The following is an 18,189-nucleotide window of genomic DNA, read 5'->3' on the forward strand; positions in this document are numbered from 1 at the left end:
CTGAAGACTGTTTTCCAACTTTCTCCCAAGGAAGGATTAGAACTTCAGGAAACAAGAACAGAACCTGAAACAGATTCACATCATACAGACAATCATACAGGGAGGGCTCATGGCTTCATCTGCTATGACTAAAGGAAAGAAAATTACCAAGGAACCTAATTTTCCCTTCCTTGTCATCAAGCAGATGAAGCCATTACGTATGGGATGTATCAAAGCAATCCCTATATAGGGTGGGAACAAGTCACACCACGCGCTAGCACTTGTGCTCCAAAACGCGCATCCCTCCTAGCAGCCACATCCAGCCTGTAATGTCGGGCAAATGAGAGCTTCGAAGCCCATGTTGCTGCACTGCAAATCTCATGAAGAGAGAGTGCTCCAGTTTCAGCCCAAGAGGAAGAAATCGCTCTTGTAGAATGTGCCTTAAAGGCTACAGGCGGAGGCCGGCCGGCAAGCAGATAAGCTGAAAAGATAGCTTCTTTGAGCCAGCGGGCAATAGTGGCTTTGGACGCCGGAGACCCTCTGCGAGAACCTGATAGTAAAACAAACAAATGATAAGAGGTCCTGAAAGAATTAGTAACTCGCAGATACTGCAACAGAGTCCTGCGCACATCCAACAGGTGCAACTGCCCAAAGGATTCTGGAAACTCCTCCTTAACAAAAGAGGGTAGAAAAATAGGCTGGTTTAGGTGAAACGCAGAAACCACCTTAGGCATGAAGGAAGGCACGGTCCAAACCATGACCCCGGACTCTGAAAATTGCAGAAATGGGTCTCTACAGGACAGCGCCTGGAGTTCTGACACCCGTCTCGCCGAAGTAATGGCCACCAGAAAAACGGCCTTTAGTGTCAAATCTTTCTCTGAAGCTCGCCATAGCGGCTCAAAAGGAGAACCCTGCAGAGCCTTCAAAACTAGCCCCAGGTTCCAAGCTGGACAAGGTGCCCGCACGGTAGCACGGAGCAGAAGCACCCCTCTAAGAAACCGTGCCACATCTGGATGAGCAGCTAAAGACATGCCTGCAACCTTACCATGAAGAGAGGCCAATGCTGCCACTTGCACCCGCAGGGAATTATAGGCCAAGCCTTTTTGTACATCATCCTGCAAAAAGTCCAGAATCGGCGAGACAGGAGCCCGCATGGGTGTGATTGCTTTTGAAGCACACCAAGACTCAAACTGGCGCCAAATCCTGGCATAAGCCACGGAAGTGGAACGCTTGCGGGCCTGCAGGAGAGTGGAAATGACTGTGTCTGAATAGCCTTTGTCCCTCAATTGCGCCCTCTCAATCGCCATGCCATAAGACCAAAGCGGCAGGCGTCCTCCATGGCTACCAGGCCCTGTGACAACAGGTTCGGTACCAGAGGTAAAGGAAGGGGAGCCTCCACTAGCATCTGTCGGAGGTCCGCATACCAAGGCTTCCTGGGCCAATCCGGGGCGATGAGAACCACTTCTCCTGGGTGAAGCCGAATCCGCAGGAGCACACGCCCTATCAAGGGCCACGGAAGGAACACATACCAGAGGCCCAGAGGCCAGGGTTGAGCCAAGGCATCCAACCCGGCTGAGCGAGGATCTCTCCGTCTGCTGAAAAGCACGGGACTTTGGCATTTGAGCTTGTCGCCATAAGATCCATTACAGGCTTGCCCCATTTGGCATATATCTGCAGGAATACTTCATCGGCCAGTTCCCATTCCGCTGGATCGATTTGATGCCTGCTTAGATAATCGGCTTGCACGTTGCTCTGACCTGCAATGTGAGCTGCCGACAGAAACTGTAGATGCAGCTCGGCCCAGTGGCAAATCTGTTCGGCCTGCGCGGCCAGTGCTCTGCACTGAGTGCCGCCTTGTCGGTTTATGTAGGCCACTGTTGTCGTGTTGTCCGACATCACTCTGACAGCCAATCCTTCCAGGGTCACTTGAAAGGCCAGAAGCGCCTGAAACACCGCTTTCAACTCTAGGCGATTGATGGACCACTCCGACTGGTCGGGTGTCCAAAGACCCTGGGCATGCTTCCCCTTGCAATGTGCGCCCCAGCCCTTCAGGTTGGCATCTGTCACCACTAGGCATCAATCGGGGAGCGCCAGCGGCTCGCCGCAGCATGCTGTCTGAGAGCCACCACTCCATGTTGAGTCGGGCCGCAGGGAGCCAAGAGAGTCTGCATTGATAATCCTGAGATACTGGAGACCATCGTTGAAGCAGGGAATACTGCAGAGGTCTCAGGTGCGCTCTCGCCCAGGGCACCAAATCCAAGGAGCCCGTCATCGATCCCAACAGCTGGACAATGTCCCAAGCTCGCGGGCGGGGCATCCTCAGGAGCAGACGGACCTGATTCTGAAGCTTGCTTTTTTTTTTTTTTAAACGCTGTGAGGAAAGTAGAGAAAACAGCAAAAGAGGCAATCAAATCAACTCCGGAGGTACAGAACAGTGGGAAAGGCAGGGAAAGGCGAACCAATGTGCCTGCATCCACCAAGTATAGAGTGGGAAAGAGCAGGGAAAAGTGAAACTAATGTGCTCACATCCACTGGGAGGATGGGTAAGGCAGGGAAAGGGCTAACATATGTGCCTTTAAAGTGAAGCTGCTATAGCCTCTAACACCCCGGCTAACAACTGGCAAGCCAGGAGCCACCCCCAGGCAGATTTTTTAAGGAGCTTGATCAAGCTGCAACCACCCTGCTTGGGGAGATAGAGAATACTTAAGAGGCAGTGGAGCTAGCTGACCATGTGGCACTGTGAAATTTGAGTGCTCTCTATCTCCCCCTACTGGTTGATGGACACAACCCATACGTAATGGCTTCATCTGCTTGATGACAAGGAAATGTAATTTATCCTTAAAATCAAACATGGTACAGGAAGATTGGAGGGTGACCAACGTAATGCCGATTTTTAAAAAAGGTTCCAGAGGAGATCCGGGAAATTATAGACCGGTGAGTCTGACATCGGTGCCGGGCAAAATAGTAGAGACTATAATTAAGAACAAAATTACAGAGCATATTCAAAAGCATGGATTAATGAGACAAAGTCAACATGGATTTAGTAAAGGGAAATCTTGCCTCACCAATCTACTACATTTCTTTGAAGGGGTGAACAAACATGTGGATAAAGGGGAGCCGGTTGATATTGTGTATCTGGATTTTCAGAAGGAGTCTGACAAAATACCTCATGAAAGACTCCAGAGGAAATTGGAGAGTCATGGGATAGGAGGTAGTGTTCTATTGTGGATTAAAAACTGGTAAAAAGGTAGAAAACAGAGAGTAGGATTAAATGGACAGTATTCTCAATGGAGAAGGGTAGTTAGTGGGGTTCCACAGGGGTCTGTGCTTGGACCGCTGCTTTTTAACATATTTATAAATGACCTAGAGATGGGAGTAACTAGTGAGGTAATTAAATTTGCTGATGACAAAAAGTTATTCAAAGTCGTTAAATCACAGGAGGATTGTGAAAAATTAAAAGAGCACCTTATGAGGCTGGGAGACTGGGCGTCTAAATGGCAGATGATGTTTAATGTGAGCAAGTGCAAAGTGATGCATGTGGGAAAGAGGAATCCGAATTATAGCTACGTCATGCAAGGTTCCACGTTAGGAGTCACTGACCAAGAAAGGGATCTAGGTGTCGTCATTGATGATATGTTGAAACCTTATGCTCAGTGTGCTGTTGCGGCTAAGAAAGCAAATAGAATGTTAGGTATTATTAGGAAAGGAATGCCTTTGTATCGCTCCATGGTGCGACCGCACCTCAAATATTGTGTTCAATTCTGGTCGCCGCATCTCAAAAAAGATATAGTGGAATTAGAAAAGGTGCAGAGAAGGGTGATGAAAATTATAAAGGGGATGGGACGACTTCCCTATGAGGAAAGGCTAAAGCGGCTAGGGCTCTTCAGCTTGGAGAAAAGGCGGCTGAGGGGAGATATGATAGAGGTCTATAAGATAATGAGTGGGGTTGAACGGGTAGATATGAAACATCTGTTCACGCTTTCCAAAAATACTAGGACTAGGGGGCATGCGATGAAGCTACAATGTAGTCAATTTAAAACGAATCAGAGAAAATATTTCTTCACTCAACGTGTAATTAAACTCTGGAATTCATTGCCAGAGAATGTGGTAAAGGCGGTTAGCTTAGTGGAGTTTTAAAAAGGTTTGGATGGCTTTCTAAAGGAAAAGTCCATAGACCGTTATTAAATGGACTTGGGGAACATTCACTATTTCTGGGATAAGCAGTATAAAATGTTTTGTACATTTTTGGGATCTTGCCGGGTATTTGTGACCTGGATTGACCACTGTTGGAAACAGGATGCTGGGCTCGATGGATCCGTTGGTCTTTCCATGGCAATACTTATGTACTTATGACTCAACACAGCAGCCGTGTTTCAGCGCTTCACGCGCCTTCCTTAGGAGTCTTATGATATATAGTTGCTTGTGTGAAACAATGTTTTTATTTTAAAACAACATTTTCACAAAGGATATAAATATCATCCACTGTCAAAACAGAGAAAGTGCACCGGACTCTTGGCCCACGATACACTGCGGACTCCAGAAAAAAGTCTGTGAAGGGAGAGAAAAATTCTAGCTTGTAACCTTCTCGCACCACATCGAGGACCCACTGGTCCAAAGTAATTCTGGCCTACTCTGGAAGAAACAGAGAAAGCCGACCTCCGATCTGCTCTCCTCCCAAGTGGACCTGCGCCCCATCATTGGGAAGCCCGAGAAGGAGCCCCCTGACGAGAGGGGGGTCCAGCCGTACGCTTCTCGTTGCGAAAGGAAGAACGCTGCCCAAAACGAGGATGCTGAAAGGCTGAAATTGGACCGCCCCGGGTGATACCGTCACGTCTCTCTGAAACGTGACCTCGAGGCTCCCTGCCTGGAAGTAGACTTGGGTCTATCCTCCAGAAGACGCTGAGATTTGGAATCCCCCAATCTTTAACAATCTTTTCTAGGTCTTCCCCAAAAAGCAGTTTCCCTCAGAAAGGTAATTTAATAAGCTGTTGCTTAGAGGCCTTATCTGCGGCCCAATGACGGAGCCACAGAAGACGCCGAGAAGAAACTGTCAAGGCCATGAGTTTGGCCGAAGCACAGACCAAATCATACAAGGCATCCGCCAAGTACACCAGCCCAATATCCATCAGCGACATCTGAGGAGTTCCCGGCATATCAGACTCCGAAATCGAATCCATGACAGAATGTAGCCAACTGCGATAAGCTCTAGCCGCATAAGAACTACAAACAGAAGCTTGAAGTGTCAAAGCGGCCACCTCAAAGGTATGTTTTAAAGAGGCCTCTAGCCATCTGTCTTGCATATTCTTAAGTGCCACACCACCTTCCACTGGAATAGAAGTCTTCTTAGTGACCGCCGTCACCAGGAGGCATATTTTCAAAGCAATTAGCCTTCCAAAGTTCCATAGAAACCTATGGAACTTTGGAAGGCTAAGTGCTTTGAAAATATGCCTCCAGGGCATCCACCCTAGGTACAGCGAACTGCTCTCAATGGTCCGCTGAAACCTGATACAGCCGGGCCATAGCCCTGGCCACTTTCAGCCCCCCCATCCGGATCCACCCACTGGGCCGTAATCAACTCAATAGCTTCATGTACCGGAAAGGCCTTAGAAGGTCGTCTGGTACTAGCCATCTTGGGGTTGACCGCCTGAGAAGCCGCAACCTCAGAGTCCTCTATATTCAGGGCTTCCAGCGCCTGAGAGATAAAGGAGGACAACTCCTCCTTATGGAAAATCCTCACGGCAGAAGAGTCCTCTGGTTGGTCAGTAAGGACACCGTCCTCCACGTCCTCTACTCCCGTCTGCTCCGAGAGCCACAACAGAGGAAGCTGTAGGCGACTGTATGCAGGACCCCTCCTCAGACCCCAAAGAAAGCCTAGGCTTTTTAAGGGAGGAGAAATCCTCTGAGGGAAAACTCAAAATCTCTTGGTTACCCCCAGACCCCCTGAGAGGATCAAAGGCCGAAGTTGTCACAGCCTTTGAGGGGGGGGGGGCAAGATCCTTTTCAACAAAAATGCCTGATGGAGTAGCAAAATAAACCTGGCGAAAACCCCTCCCCCGCAGCAGAGGAGGTCGCAGCCAGTGCACCTGCACCACTGCCCACAGTGCCTGATGGCCCCCCCCCGACTCCCCTACCAGTGGAGAAGAAGCTTTGCCCAAAACCGCTACTGAAGCCGGCTCCGCAACCAATCGCAAAATGGCGCAAGAATTTGCCAGGCTCCGGGCGGGAAAGCACGCTCTCAGAGGGGGGGGGGCCACTGCTCCATCGAGTCCCGCCAAATCAGTGCACCCAGTGTTGCAAATGCCCGCTGCCAAACGCACGCTGCTTCCCGCATCGGGAACAGTGTTTTACCACCTCCGCTGCCATCGCCCGCCCCCGAACAGGAACCCAGCAGGACTTACCCCGGACCGGGAAAGCGCGGGAACTGACAGCTGAGCCGAAGAAAAAAACTCTCCGACTCCACTTCAAGGCAGGCTCAGACAAGCAGGCAACAGAAAACAGGACTCAGACTACAGTAACACAAACCTGCTCTCAGCAAAAACACACTTCCCTGTGCTTCTGTTTCTCTTTTAAACAAATTCTATGGTTCTCTTTTTTTTTTTTAGTGAGGAGGCAGAAACAAACAGGGAAGGAAAGGAACAGCAAAAGCCTGTTCAGAGGGATTTTGAGGTGCAGCAGGGACCCAGCAACTGCGTATGCTGCCAAAGGGGACACCACCAGTCCGCCACCCCCGGCTCAAACTGGCCACCGGCCCAGGAGCACCCTCAGAGGCCTTGGGCTCAGGAGCTGGAGAAAAAGCCGTCCACCACCTGCTGAGGTAGAGACATACTGACTGATGAAGGAGCTGGCCATCTGGCATCACTGCCTTTAGTTTATCTCTATCTCCACCTGCTGGTAGGTGGACTTAACCCACTAGTTCCTTGATTCATCTGCTGCAAGTGACTAGGAAATCTCCAATATATTACTGGGACTTGTGGATCAATGTGACACATCTGTATTATTTAATAAACTCTTTCACACTTCTAGTCCCAGATATTCACTTTTTTCCACCGTCAATTTTACAAAGATATTACTTATAGCATGTTCTTTAAAAACATTTCCCAACTCTCGCCTCAGTGGTGCTTAATTGTCCAAAAATCATTGCTGGACAATTAAGCACCACTGAGGCGAGAGTTGGGAAATGTTTTTAAAGAACATGCTATAAGTAATATCTTGTAAAACTGATGGTGGAAAAAAGTGAATATCTGGGACTAGAAGTGTGAAAGAGTATATATATGGTCCCTTGATAAGTGATAGACATTAGGGTCTGCCTTTTAAATCTATTATTTAATAAAGACATATACGTGAAAATTAGTTAACAGAGTGCTATATTAAGTTATTGCAATCACTTTCACATTTTTGTTTGAACTGCAAATATGAGAGCCCAGTGATAGCATATGAAATGTGAAAGATAGCTTCTCATGAGGCTTATACTTTGATGTGACTTGGAGAGTTAATAAAAGAAGAAATAACCCTATTACGTCTCATTTGACACTCTGAGGTCTCTTATTAATATAACATCACATACATGTTGAGTTTGTTCCCATTTGCATCTAATATTCTTCAACAGGAATTTGGTATAGCTTTTTTTGCATTAGTCATTGAGCAAGATAAGGAAAAGATTTTCTGTAACCGAAAGCCTGAGTTTACCCACAGGTCTCTGTAAAACTACACAAGACAAAAAGAAAGACTTTTTTTCTAAGTTATGCCAGGAGGCCTTGAGCTTAGGTCTACAGATGCATGTTAGACTGCCTTGTAAATGTCTTGTGATCTGGAATACTTAAAAAGTATTTTCTGTTGAACCATCCCAGTTACATTTGTTTTTAGAAAGTAAAAAGAAAGCCTTAAGGTCCTTTTACTATGCTGCAGTAAGCACTAGCACATGCTTACTGCAGCTTAAAAGGGCTTACCATGTGACATGCTGAAGTATGCTGCGGTAATTTTGCAATGTGCGCACATAAACCACGTGCTAAAAAAATATGTTTTCTTTTTTTCACAATGGAAGTATCTGGGAGGGGCGGAGAGTGGGCATTTATGCACTAATCAGTTAACAAGTCTGCATTACCATGCATTAACTGATTAGCCCAGGATTAGCATGTGAGCCCTTCCGCCTACAAAATAGGTGTCAGTAAGTGCTCGCGTGCTAATTTTTGTTAATGACTGTGCGCTAATAGCAACAGTAGCACATGGCCAGTAATTCAGAAAATAGAAAATCGGATGACTGTGCTAAAAATGGCCTTTGCGCATGGGAAAGACCCCTGTAGGGGTGCGCTAAGGCCACTTTTAGTGCAGCTTTGTAAAAGAAACCCTTAGTGAGAATTATGGGCTCGTAGTCATGAGTGGCCTCAGTTTGTGGGCGTGTGATGTATTGGGATTTGTATCATGCTTGATTTTCTTAAATTTATCTTGTAGAATTCCTCCTATTTATTTTTCTTTCCCCCTTCTTTATGTTCTACTGACGCACAGTATGGGCATCTTATCAAGCCGCGCTAACAGCTCACGGTGCGGTGATGCCAACAAAGCCCATTCATTTATAATGAGCTCTGTCAGCACTGCCTCATGGAAGACACTAATGCAAATTGATAAAAGAGGTCCTAAGTTATTTTTTGCCTGATTATATGTAATTATTGCTTGTTTTTTGTATTGTGATGTTCTCCTTTCTCTATCAAAGTTTGATTAAATATATATCATTTTAAAATTACAATAATTGAACACAAAAAAATCTGAGAAATTACAGTAGTGTAATAATATCCATAATCAACAGAGGTGCAACCTAGAGTACAATGAATAAGCTAACTGCAGACAAAGCAGTGACAAGAGCACTGTTCAGATACAACTAAAATACAGCAATTACACTTGTGTAAAAAGAAGGAATAAAAGTTTTTACATGGAAAGGGCAAAATGTCACTACACTAATAAAACTGATCCATTAATAATGAAACAGAAATGAAGATTCTGGAACAAACTCAACATTTCTGGAGCGCCTTTTGGGGAAGACCCTTGTACCATTGCAACTGGTAATCATGTTTGGTAAACTGGAACACTGTGGCCCACTTACAAGATGAGAGACAAAACTGTTTTATAAAGCTAGTGTTAGTGGTAAGAAATGCATCCTACAACAGTGAATCTCATGATGCCTGTCTGACAACCAAACGTAAAAAACACTTTTGGGCAATTCGGGGTCCATATATTCAATACTTACCACCCTGATTACGCAGTCTTATCCTTAACGAACTGAACTTGTGATTACCATCTGTATGACTGTACATTTGGACACCACTAATTTGACCTGGAAGGGAGGGAATGGAGGGTGAAAGATAGGTCTGTGGGGATAGGGTATATTGTATCTGATTCTCATGGTAAAGAGTCAGAAGAATCCAAGCTCTCTCCAAACTTTGCCAATATTGTTCCTCATGATTTTTTAATGTTTTCCTGTTGGATGTCTGCTTTATCGTTATGTACTAAAAATTAATAAAAAACGTTTGACCATAATAATGAAACAGAAAAATGTCAGACTTCCAAAAAAATGAAGAGTTGTTTTTATCTATTGTAATTCTGTGCAATTTCATGTATGTTGGACACCACCAAGATCACAAAAACAGAAAAAGCTTTAAAAAAGGATCTACACTATCTAGACTCTATAATGGAAGGACTGGACAAAACAACAGTCATGTAGTGATGTTAAGACCCATCTTGACTGGCAACGAGTGAAACTGCAGACTGACATTTGTGTTGTTTCCAAATGACTTTCAGGGCAGATTCAGTCTGTCATTCACGTGTATTACCAGACACCACACTACCCTGATACAGAGAAGCTAAATACAGTTTAAAAAATCCATTTTGGCAAAATACTGATAAGCCACTCTTCTTCTCAGTAAGAATATTTCTCTATCTGGGGTACTAGGCATACCTGGAATTGAAAATAATAACCATGGGGAAAATAAAAACAAATCAAACCTAAACCTATTCAATTTCTTGCATTTCCCAGGTAGAAAGCAGTCTCAGGGTATCACATCCCAAAATAACTGACCAGAAAGCAGCAGTCCAAGAAGAGCAGAAGGAAGTTCACCATAGTACTCAGTTTCCTGAACTGTGCAATTTTAATTAAGATACCCTGCACTATGGGGTTGGAAACCAACTTTCAACACATCCTCCCATGAGCACAAGTACCATGTGCAATCATGAAGAAAACACAGAAACCATACAAGTCAGCAAACCCTATTAAAAACACGGGAAAAGCGCATTAAAAAAAAAAGACTCACAAGCCGTTGTATACCAGAGTATTACACAGTGAGAAAATCCACCCATATAACTTTACTATTATCTGATTACTCACCTCATCCAAAATGTCTTAAGGCAAGTCACAATTTAAAAAGCTATTTTTCCAGAACAAACTTATGAAAAACTACTTTAAAACATCATTTACAAAAGCAAGCTTTAAGTTTTCTTTTAAATAATCCATAACAAACCAAGGGAGTCTTTTACTAAAGGTCAGCACAAGTTGTCTGCAACAGGGCCAATAGGAACAAAATAAGTCCTGTGGCAGATAACATGAACTAACCTTAGTAAACGACAACCCCCAACTGTCTAAGCGCGAGTGTATTTAGTCATGTGGGGCCCCTCAGTTCGCTTTAATCTACACCCCCATTAATTTTTCAATAACTGTAATTATGCTGAATGCAGTTGTCTTGCTGGAACATACGCCTTAAGATGTTCTTCAAATAGGCCGGTGCATCCAGCTTAAGAGCAGTAAATGCTAAACATAATATGTTAAACAGTATTCCCTGTCTTGGTTTTCAATAGGATTTGAGGGTCGGAGAGACTATTTTTCACATGCATAACCTGCCGGATAACTGCACTAGAAAGACTAAATTATTAGCTCTTCGAAATACTGTGATTGAGTATGCCTCACTATTTACTCACTGAGAAAACTACACACACCAAAACCCTATCTTTCAAATAAACACTGCAAAACAATTTGCATCCCACAAGCGGTCCATGGGGTAGCAAGTACCATAGGGAAAACAAATCGTTTATTAAGATTTACTACTACTATGTAATAAGGACCCTAAATAATCCCAGTTCCTTACTCCCCGTAAGAGAGAACAATTCAATAAAACTAGTTTGAACAATATTGCTCATTCACGCTTCAGATTCGCTCACAGAATCTACTTAACATGTCCTTCCAGGAAGTGCCTGAGTTCATCATCTGTATAAAAGTGAACCCGTCCCGTTCATCAGTGAGCAAAATCGGGATTGTCTACTCTTCTCTCTATGCATGCCATGCATCCAACAGTAAACAGATTGTGCCAAGTTCCCCCACCAAACCCTAGCCAGGAGCCGAGGGAAAGAGAATAACTCAAGGCCTACGCGTTAGAGTCCGTTGTTCAAGGACGCTAATAATACAGCCAGTAACTGATTCGGGTTTCTCACTGCATCCCGGCTGCCTCTTTCCTGATGCATGCTCTCCTGAGCTTCCTGCTATCATGGGAGTACTAGAAACTGGGATCATTTTACATCAATTGCCAGCCTGCTGCAGATCTCCAGATGATTCTCCTGGTCTGTTGTCAGACTTTTTTCCCACATATACTGACCCTGCGATGCTGGAGACACACATACCCTTACCAGGGGCTCAGGCAGGTTCCTAACCCCCCCTGGCCTACTTCGCCTTTCTCCTGTGTCTAAACTCGGCCGCTCTCCTTCGGCAAAGAAATGTGAAGCAAAAGGCACCCACCTTCCGCAAGGCAGGTACAAAGAGGCCCCGCCATCGCTGGCTGTTCTCCTCACTGAAGAAATCATAAGTTGGTGGCTGAGGCTGCATGGTCCCGGTTCTCCCCGCCGCATCAGCGCCGGCGGCCCCCTCCTCCCTCAGCAGCGAAGTCTACCGAGGGCGAGCATCGGGCCGCCACCGGCCTGCAAAGCTTTCCCTGGAAGGGGCAGAGCCCGGCAAGATTGCAGGGCCGCCGGATCGAGGTTTTTTTTTCTCTCCCCTTATTCTCCAATATGTATTTTTAATAAGTTTCCGAGGTGTTATAACATTTAAGCGCTTTCTTTCCACCTTTCAGTCCATGACGGTGCACGAATCACGTCCCTTCCTCCTCCGAAATCCTGAGAAAAGGCTTAGGGGCTGATCCGAGTTCTGCTCTGTCTCGTCCACAGCACGGCGGCACACAGACGCACGTCATTCGTGCCCGGTGTTCCGGAGCCCGAAGAGCGAAGGTTTCCGTGCTGAACACAGCGGCCTCTCTAGCCCGCCTGCCTCCCCCTAACACACTTTTGGCAGCTGCGCTGTGGGGCCGGCGGCACACTGTCAAGGCGCTTGCTTTGCCTGCCGCATATTACGGCTCGGGCTTACGGACTCCCACGACTCGTGCATTCATTTTTTTTTTCCTCTCCGGTCTCCACGCGCGCGTAGAACCGCTCCCCACAAATCTCCGTCGTTCACTATCTCTACCTCATTATAGTCGTCCTCCAATCGCGGTTAAGGCAGTACAGTATATGTGTGCGTGTGTGCGCGCGCGGCTGGTCGCACTTGCGAACTAGAAACGCGCAAACGGCACGAGCCAACAGTTATAGGTCCGCGCGCCTCGCCTTGAAATAGTGTATGGCAGTTTGGCAAGAGCTGCGGTTTGTGATTAATACGGTATAACAAAAAGATAGTTTTACAGCACACGCGGTCAAATGTAAATAATGACAGTAGATTGACTAGGTATATATTTGCATTTTGTTGAGTTACTTTTCAGTCAGCAGAATATTCCACTGTTTTCCAACATGGGTTCGTGGAAGGTAAGAGAGCTAATATTTCAAAATAATTCGTGGAGGGGGTAAGTTCTTTATATATTACCCTTCTCAGTCTGAACACAGTGAAGAAGTTTGCTCGACTTTGGCAGTGCTCAAGCACTTACTGTACCTACAGAGTTGGCATCTATGGCAACAAACTCAAAGGTTGCCCTGCCCACGATTTTGTTTCGCTCCTCATTTTATTTGGACACATCCTCTAGATTTTGGTTTTTACAGTTAATTGTTTTTATTGGTTTTAATACAGACAAAAACAGTGAATAACAATAACAACCATTAATAAAGCACATTTTTAAATCATACAAATTATTATTTATGATGATGTAACAATCATTTTTATTGGCAAACATTACCACAAGTTACATGTCTTCAAATTATTGCATTTACCATTTACAATTCTGACTCTATTCCTTCCCTAAACCCCACCCCTCCCACCCCAAATTCCCTTTAACTGAATATCACACCAACATTTTCCAGGCATCTGTGCCTGGCCCTCAGTGAGTAGTGTCTCAGAGGTCTATTTGTTCAACAGAGGGCTCCTTGCCACAGGAGTCGTATTCCAGAACGGGCTCCAACACTGCTGTAGTTTCTCCCCTCCTGCTGAGGCAAAGTCATGTATTCCCATCCGCTCCATTCTTAGGAAAGTAATCATCCGTATTCTCCATTGTTGAGCTGTGGGGTAGCTGTTAGATATCCATTCTGCCAAAATAGCTATAATAGCTTTCTGCATAAATCTTTTCAAACTACTTGGAGAAGGTGAGCTTAAGGTGGGACACCCAAACAAGAGTGCTGAATCATAATGCCACCTCGCCTTCCACATTCCAGACACCTGTGACATTATGTCTTTCCAGAACTTTACAATCCCTGTGCAAGTCCAAAACATGTGTCCCAAAGTGGCCCCTTCTGCTCCACACTTCGGGCATGTTCCCCACGGCAACATTCCCATATAAAATGCACGGCGTGGGGAAATAAATGCCCGGAGGACAAATTTATATTGCATTTCCCAATGCGTGGAGAATGTCGAGTATTTGCGGATGGCCAGTACGTGTGCTCTCAGCTGCTCCATTGTCAGCCATAGCAGAATGTCTTCCTTCCATGCATTAAGCAACCACAAGTAGTTTAGTTCCGGGGTAGTGTCGGTGATGAAAGAAGAGTGACACTTTCTGTTGTGCCTCTAAAGAATAAGCTGCGGAGAGCTTGAACTAAACATCCTCTGCCAGGTCACTTCATGGTAAAGTGCTAACATAATGCCTCAGCTGAGCATAGTGGAAGACTTCTCCGGAAGGGATTGAGTATTCAGATTGTAAATCCTTAAAGGGTTTAAGTTTGCCTTCTGCTGTCACCACATGTAGCAAATACACCATCCCATTTCTTTGCCACCTGAGGAAAGAAGGATAGAAACAACCCGGCTAGAACGCCGGATTGTTACAAATTGACAAATAAGGTGTCACCTTTGGTGAAAAACGTAATCGGCACACCCACTTCCATATCGCTTTAGCAGTGGTCATGATAGGCAATAATTTCAATAATTTTGGTATTGCACCACCAGAGACATGTAAGAGATTACTAAAATGTACATTAGGTAGAAGTTGAAGTTCCAATGATGTGTTAAAATAATCAGAAGTTGAGCGAAACCAGTCGTTGACATGTCTCATACCACTTGCTACTGTTATGTTTCTCATGCTTATTAATCCCAATCCGCCGTATTCCACTGGTATTTGCATCGCCAGCAATGGGAGGCGTGCTCTTTTCCCCCTCCAGAGAAAACCCCTTAACAGTTTATTCAACTTCTGTTCATCTTTTATCTTCAAAAATAGTGGCAACGACTGAAGTACATACAACCACCTTGGAATAACAAACATGTTGTACAGAGCTATTCTACCCAGCAAGGATATTGGAAATGCCTCCCATGCCTGAAATCTCTGCTGAGTTTCTTGTAATAAGTGTTCCTTAACATTCCTCCGGACCAGGATTGGACTGATGGGTTGTGTACGCCTACCAGCAGGTGGAGACTGAGAAAATTCTAAGACTAGAGAGCCAATGAGAGCCCTGGCCATATGACCCTAGCCTCAGTATTTTCTCAGTCTCCAGCAGGCAGGAGGTGAGCCCATTAGTCTCTCTCTCTCTCTTTTTCTCTTTAAGCTATTAGAGATATTTATAATAGTTCTTCTGTGCCTGGAATCTCAATTAGAGGCTTGACAGGTTTTATTTTCTTTTCTTTTTCTTTCTTTGACAGCCTCTGGGGTGACAGTCAGGCATTCTTTTAGCTGCAGTTTCTGTAAAAAAAAAAAAAGGGCAGCTGCAGTGTGGTGCAGGTGGCAAGCTAAGCAGGAGCAGTCCAGGCCCACCACTGGAAGGGGGACCAGGCATCATAAGAGTGGTAACAGTAGCTAGATTAAAAAAAAAAAGACAAAAGCCACTGGGAATATCCTTGCAGCAGTAGCAGCCACAGGCAGTTTCTATCTCGTATGAATTGTTCTTGGGTATATATATTTCTTCTCGTAACAGTTGTTTCTATAGTATAAATGGTATAAATAACAATATTGTGCAACTGCAGCGGTTGGTATTTTATCGAGGGGCTATAGCCAATTCTGGCAATTCTATTCTTTTTCGTGTATCACATATTTTCTATGTGTACATGTTTAATTTTTTTCTGTTCTTCTCACCTCTCTGGTTTCAGGTGAAGAAGTAATATGTAGATGACATTCGCTATCTGTTCCTATGTGGCCAGTAGCCTAGGACCTAACGCTATAATGTGAGGCTTTGTAGTTTAGGACTCCTGTTTACACTTTCTGCAGCTCAGGAGGGTCTATTTTTCCTCTGTCCAGTGGGGAGGCTATGCCTTAGTCTTTGCCAAGTTTCGTTCAGACGTCTTTTTATAGGCTACATGTTGCTATCACTGCACTGCAGGCGTGGTAGGAGACATTTGACAGAGGCTCTCAGATCTTCAAGCTATTTGCCCAGTCTCTTCTTACAGTACGGGCACGGTCGTTATGCCTTTGGCTTTGTAGTTCCCAGGAAGGAGAAGTTTCCTTCGTCCTATTTTGGATCGCAAGTCCGTCAATCATGCTTTCCAAGTCACAAGTGTCGAGCCGTCATAGTGGCGGTTCGTGCAGGACACTGTTTTAACGGTATTCGATCTGAAGGAAGTTTATCTGCATAGGACCGGTCTCTAAAACATTTGTGTTGTTTGCAGTTCTGGGACACCATTTTTCGGTTTCGGCCCCTACCATTTGGTCTCGCTACAGCCTCTTCCATTTTCTCCAAAGTTTTGGTACTGCCTGGTGGCAGTGGCTCTCAGGAAAGAGGGAATTTTAGTTTCCCGTATCTAGATGACTGGCTATGAAAACGGTAACAGAATTCAAACACGCGTGGGATAAACATAAAGGAATCCTATTCAGAAGGAATGGATCCTAAGGAGCTTAGCCGAGAATGGGTGGCAGAGCCAGCCGGTGGTGGGAGGCGAGGATAGTGCTGGGCAGACTTATACGGTCTGTGCCAGAGCCAGTGGTGGGAGACAGGGCTGGTGGTTGGGAGGCGGGGATAGTGCTGGACAGACTTATACGGTCTGTGCCCTGAAGAGGACAGGTACAAATCAAAGTAGGGTATATACAAAAAGTAGCACATATGAGTTTGTCTTGTTGGGCAGACTGGATGGACCATGCAGGTCTTTTTCTGCCGTCATTTACTATGTTACTATGTATTCAGGGAGTCTTCTTATCAAGAGAGTCAGCAGGTCTCAGACCCAGTGGTACCTTATTTTTTGCAGTTCTTAGGTTGGCTAGTAAGAGTGGTCAAGAGCTATCTGATTACTTTGCAGTCTCTAGATTATTTAGGGGTTACCTTTGACACGGCATGCGGTCGTAGGTTTGTTCTTCCCCAGGTCACAGTTCTCCAGCTGCGGTCTCAGATTCAAGGATTACTTCTAGGTCGCGTGTTTATGTTTGACATTACATTCAGGTTCGGTTCCAGGGCAGCGATTATAGAGGTAGTTTCCTGGGCCAGACCTTTCAGGAGGTCTTTCTAATTTTCTCTCCTATCCACATATTCCTCTCGGACGGAATCCCTTCAGCTCTCCTATCCACATATTCCTCTCGGTCGAAATTCCTTCAGCTGACGTGGTCTCTGCATTCCCAGCAGCGCAGCAGTCTGTTCTGGTGGTTCAAGTTGTCAAATCTCACTGCAGGTATGCCTTTTCAGTATACACAGTGGACAGTTTTTAGCGATCGTCAGTCTCTGCGGCTGGGGAGCCCGCATGTTTTGTGGTTTCTTTGGGCAATTTTCCACTCCTTCGATTTAGCAATTTCTGTAGCTCTGGAGGAGTTTCGTTCCCTAGTGGCTAGCAAGGAGGTGATAGTTCTATCGGACAATACCATGGCAGTGGCCTATGTCATCCGTCAATCAGGAAAGAAGAGTCTTCTCTTCAGACAACAGACGGCGAGTTTCTTGGCATAGGCAGACATTCACCTTACTGCCATTTTCAGTCTTTCCTGTGGCAGGAATAAAAAAAAAATGGATTCTCAGATCTTGAACATTTTCAACTGATGAGATTTTTGCATTGCAGAGTGGGCCGGCTAAGTAACTGACTTGTAAGGCTTGCTTGATTGGTAAGAGGCTCATTTTGAGTCCATAGGTTAGCGACTCTCCCCCGGACCTCTGGCATTGGAGGAATAAATTACATGAGTTCATGCTTTTTGAGCGTCAGGATGTTCTAAGCAATGAAAGCAATTTCTTGACATTTGGGGGCCATATATACAATCTTTGCACACTCGGGGCAGAAGTCTGATTGTTAATTCTCTTTGATCCCTGGGAATTGGAGCTTGTTTGTCTTCTAGGTATGGGAATGATACAGAAGGTACCTTTATATAGGATTTGTAGGGTTAGGTAGAGGGGGGAGGGATTTATTGAGGAGTTTAGTTCCAGTTATAGTAGGTGCTTACTTACTGCTTGCAATGGGTTATGTGTCCCTTTTTTTTATTATTCTTTAGTTGCTGTGTAAGGGACACTTTTACATTAGCTGCCAGTGAGACGCACTGTAGTTTTGTCTTGGGATTAGGGATGGGGGGAGAGAGGGAGTTGATAATAGCTTGCTGGGAATTGGATGTATTATGTTGGGTGTGTTTCTTGGGGCTTGGTCTTGAACATGTTTCTGGTTGAGGATTGTGTGTAAATGAGTAACATTATTTTCTCTCCCGGGAACCGGTCTATGTTAAATAGTAAGGGGTGGGGGAGGAAAGGGGGGGTTAAAATTTGATGACAGATGTTATTCTTGCATGGTCTTTATCTTTGTGCAAATGTTTATTTTGACTTGTCAATAAAAAAGTGTTGAAACTAAAAAAAAATGTCTCCCTTTCTGTCAATAAATGAGCCAATTAC

General features: G+C 45.1%; 1 protein-coding gene across 2 annotated transcripts in view; it reads right to left on the bottom strand.

Moving 5' to 3' along the window:
- The window catches only part of SOS2 (SOS Ras/Rho guanine nucleotide exchange factor 2), a 330,826-nt gene extending 318,348 nt beyond the window's left edge, over nt 1-12,478 (bottom strand). For both annotated transcript variants that reach the window (XM_030214043.1, XM_030214042.1), the window contains exon 1: nt 11,750-12,478. In XM_030214043.1, coding sequence (XP_030069903.1) covers nt 11,750-11,836 — 87 coding nt within the window. In that variant the 5' untranslated portion in view covers nt 11,837-12,478. The remainder of the gene's footprint in view (nt 1-11,749) is intronic.
- Between the last annotated feature and the right edge of the window lie 5,711 nt (nt 12,479-18,189).

Source organism: Microcaecilia unicolor, chromosome 9 (assembly GCF_901765095.1).
Source record: "Microcaecilia unicolor chromosome 9, aMicUni1.1, whole genome shotgun sequence".
NCBI lineage: Eukaryota > Metazoa > Chordata > Amphibia > Gymnophiona > Siphonopidae > Microcaecilia > Microcaecilia unicolor.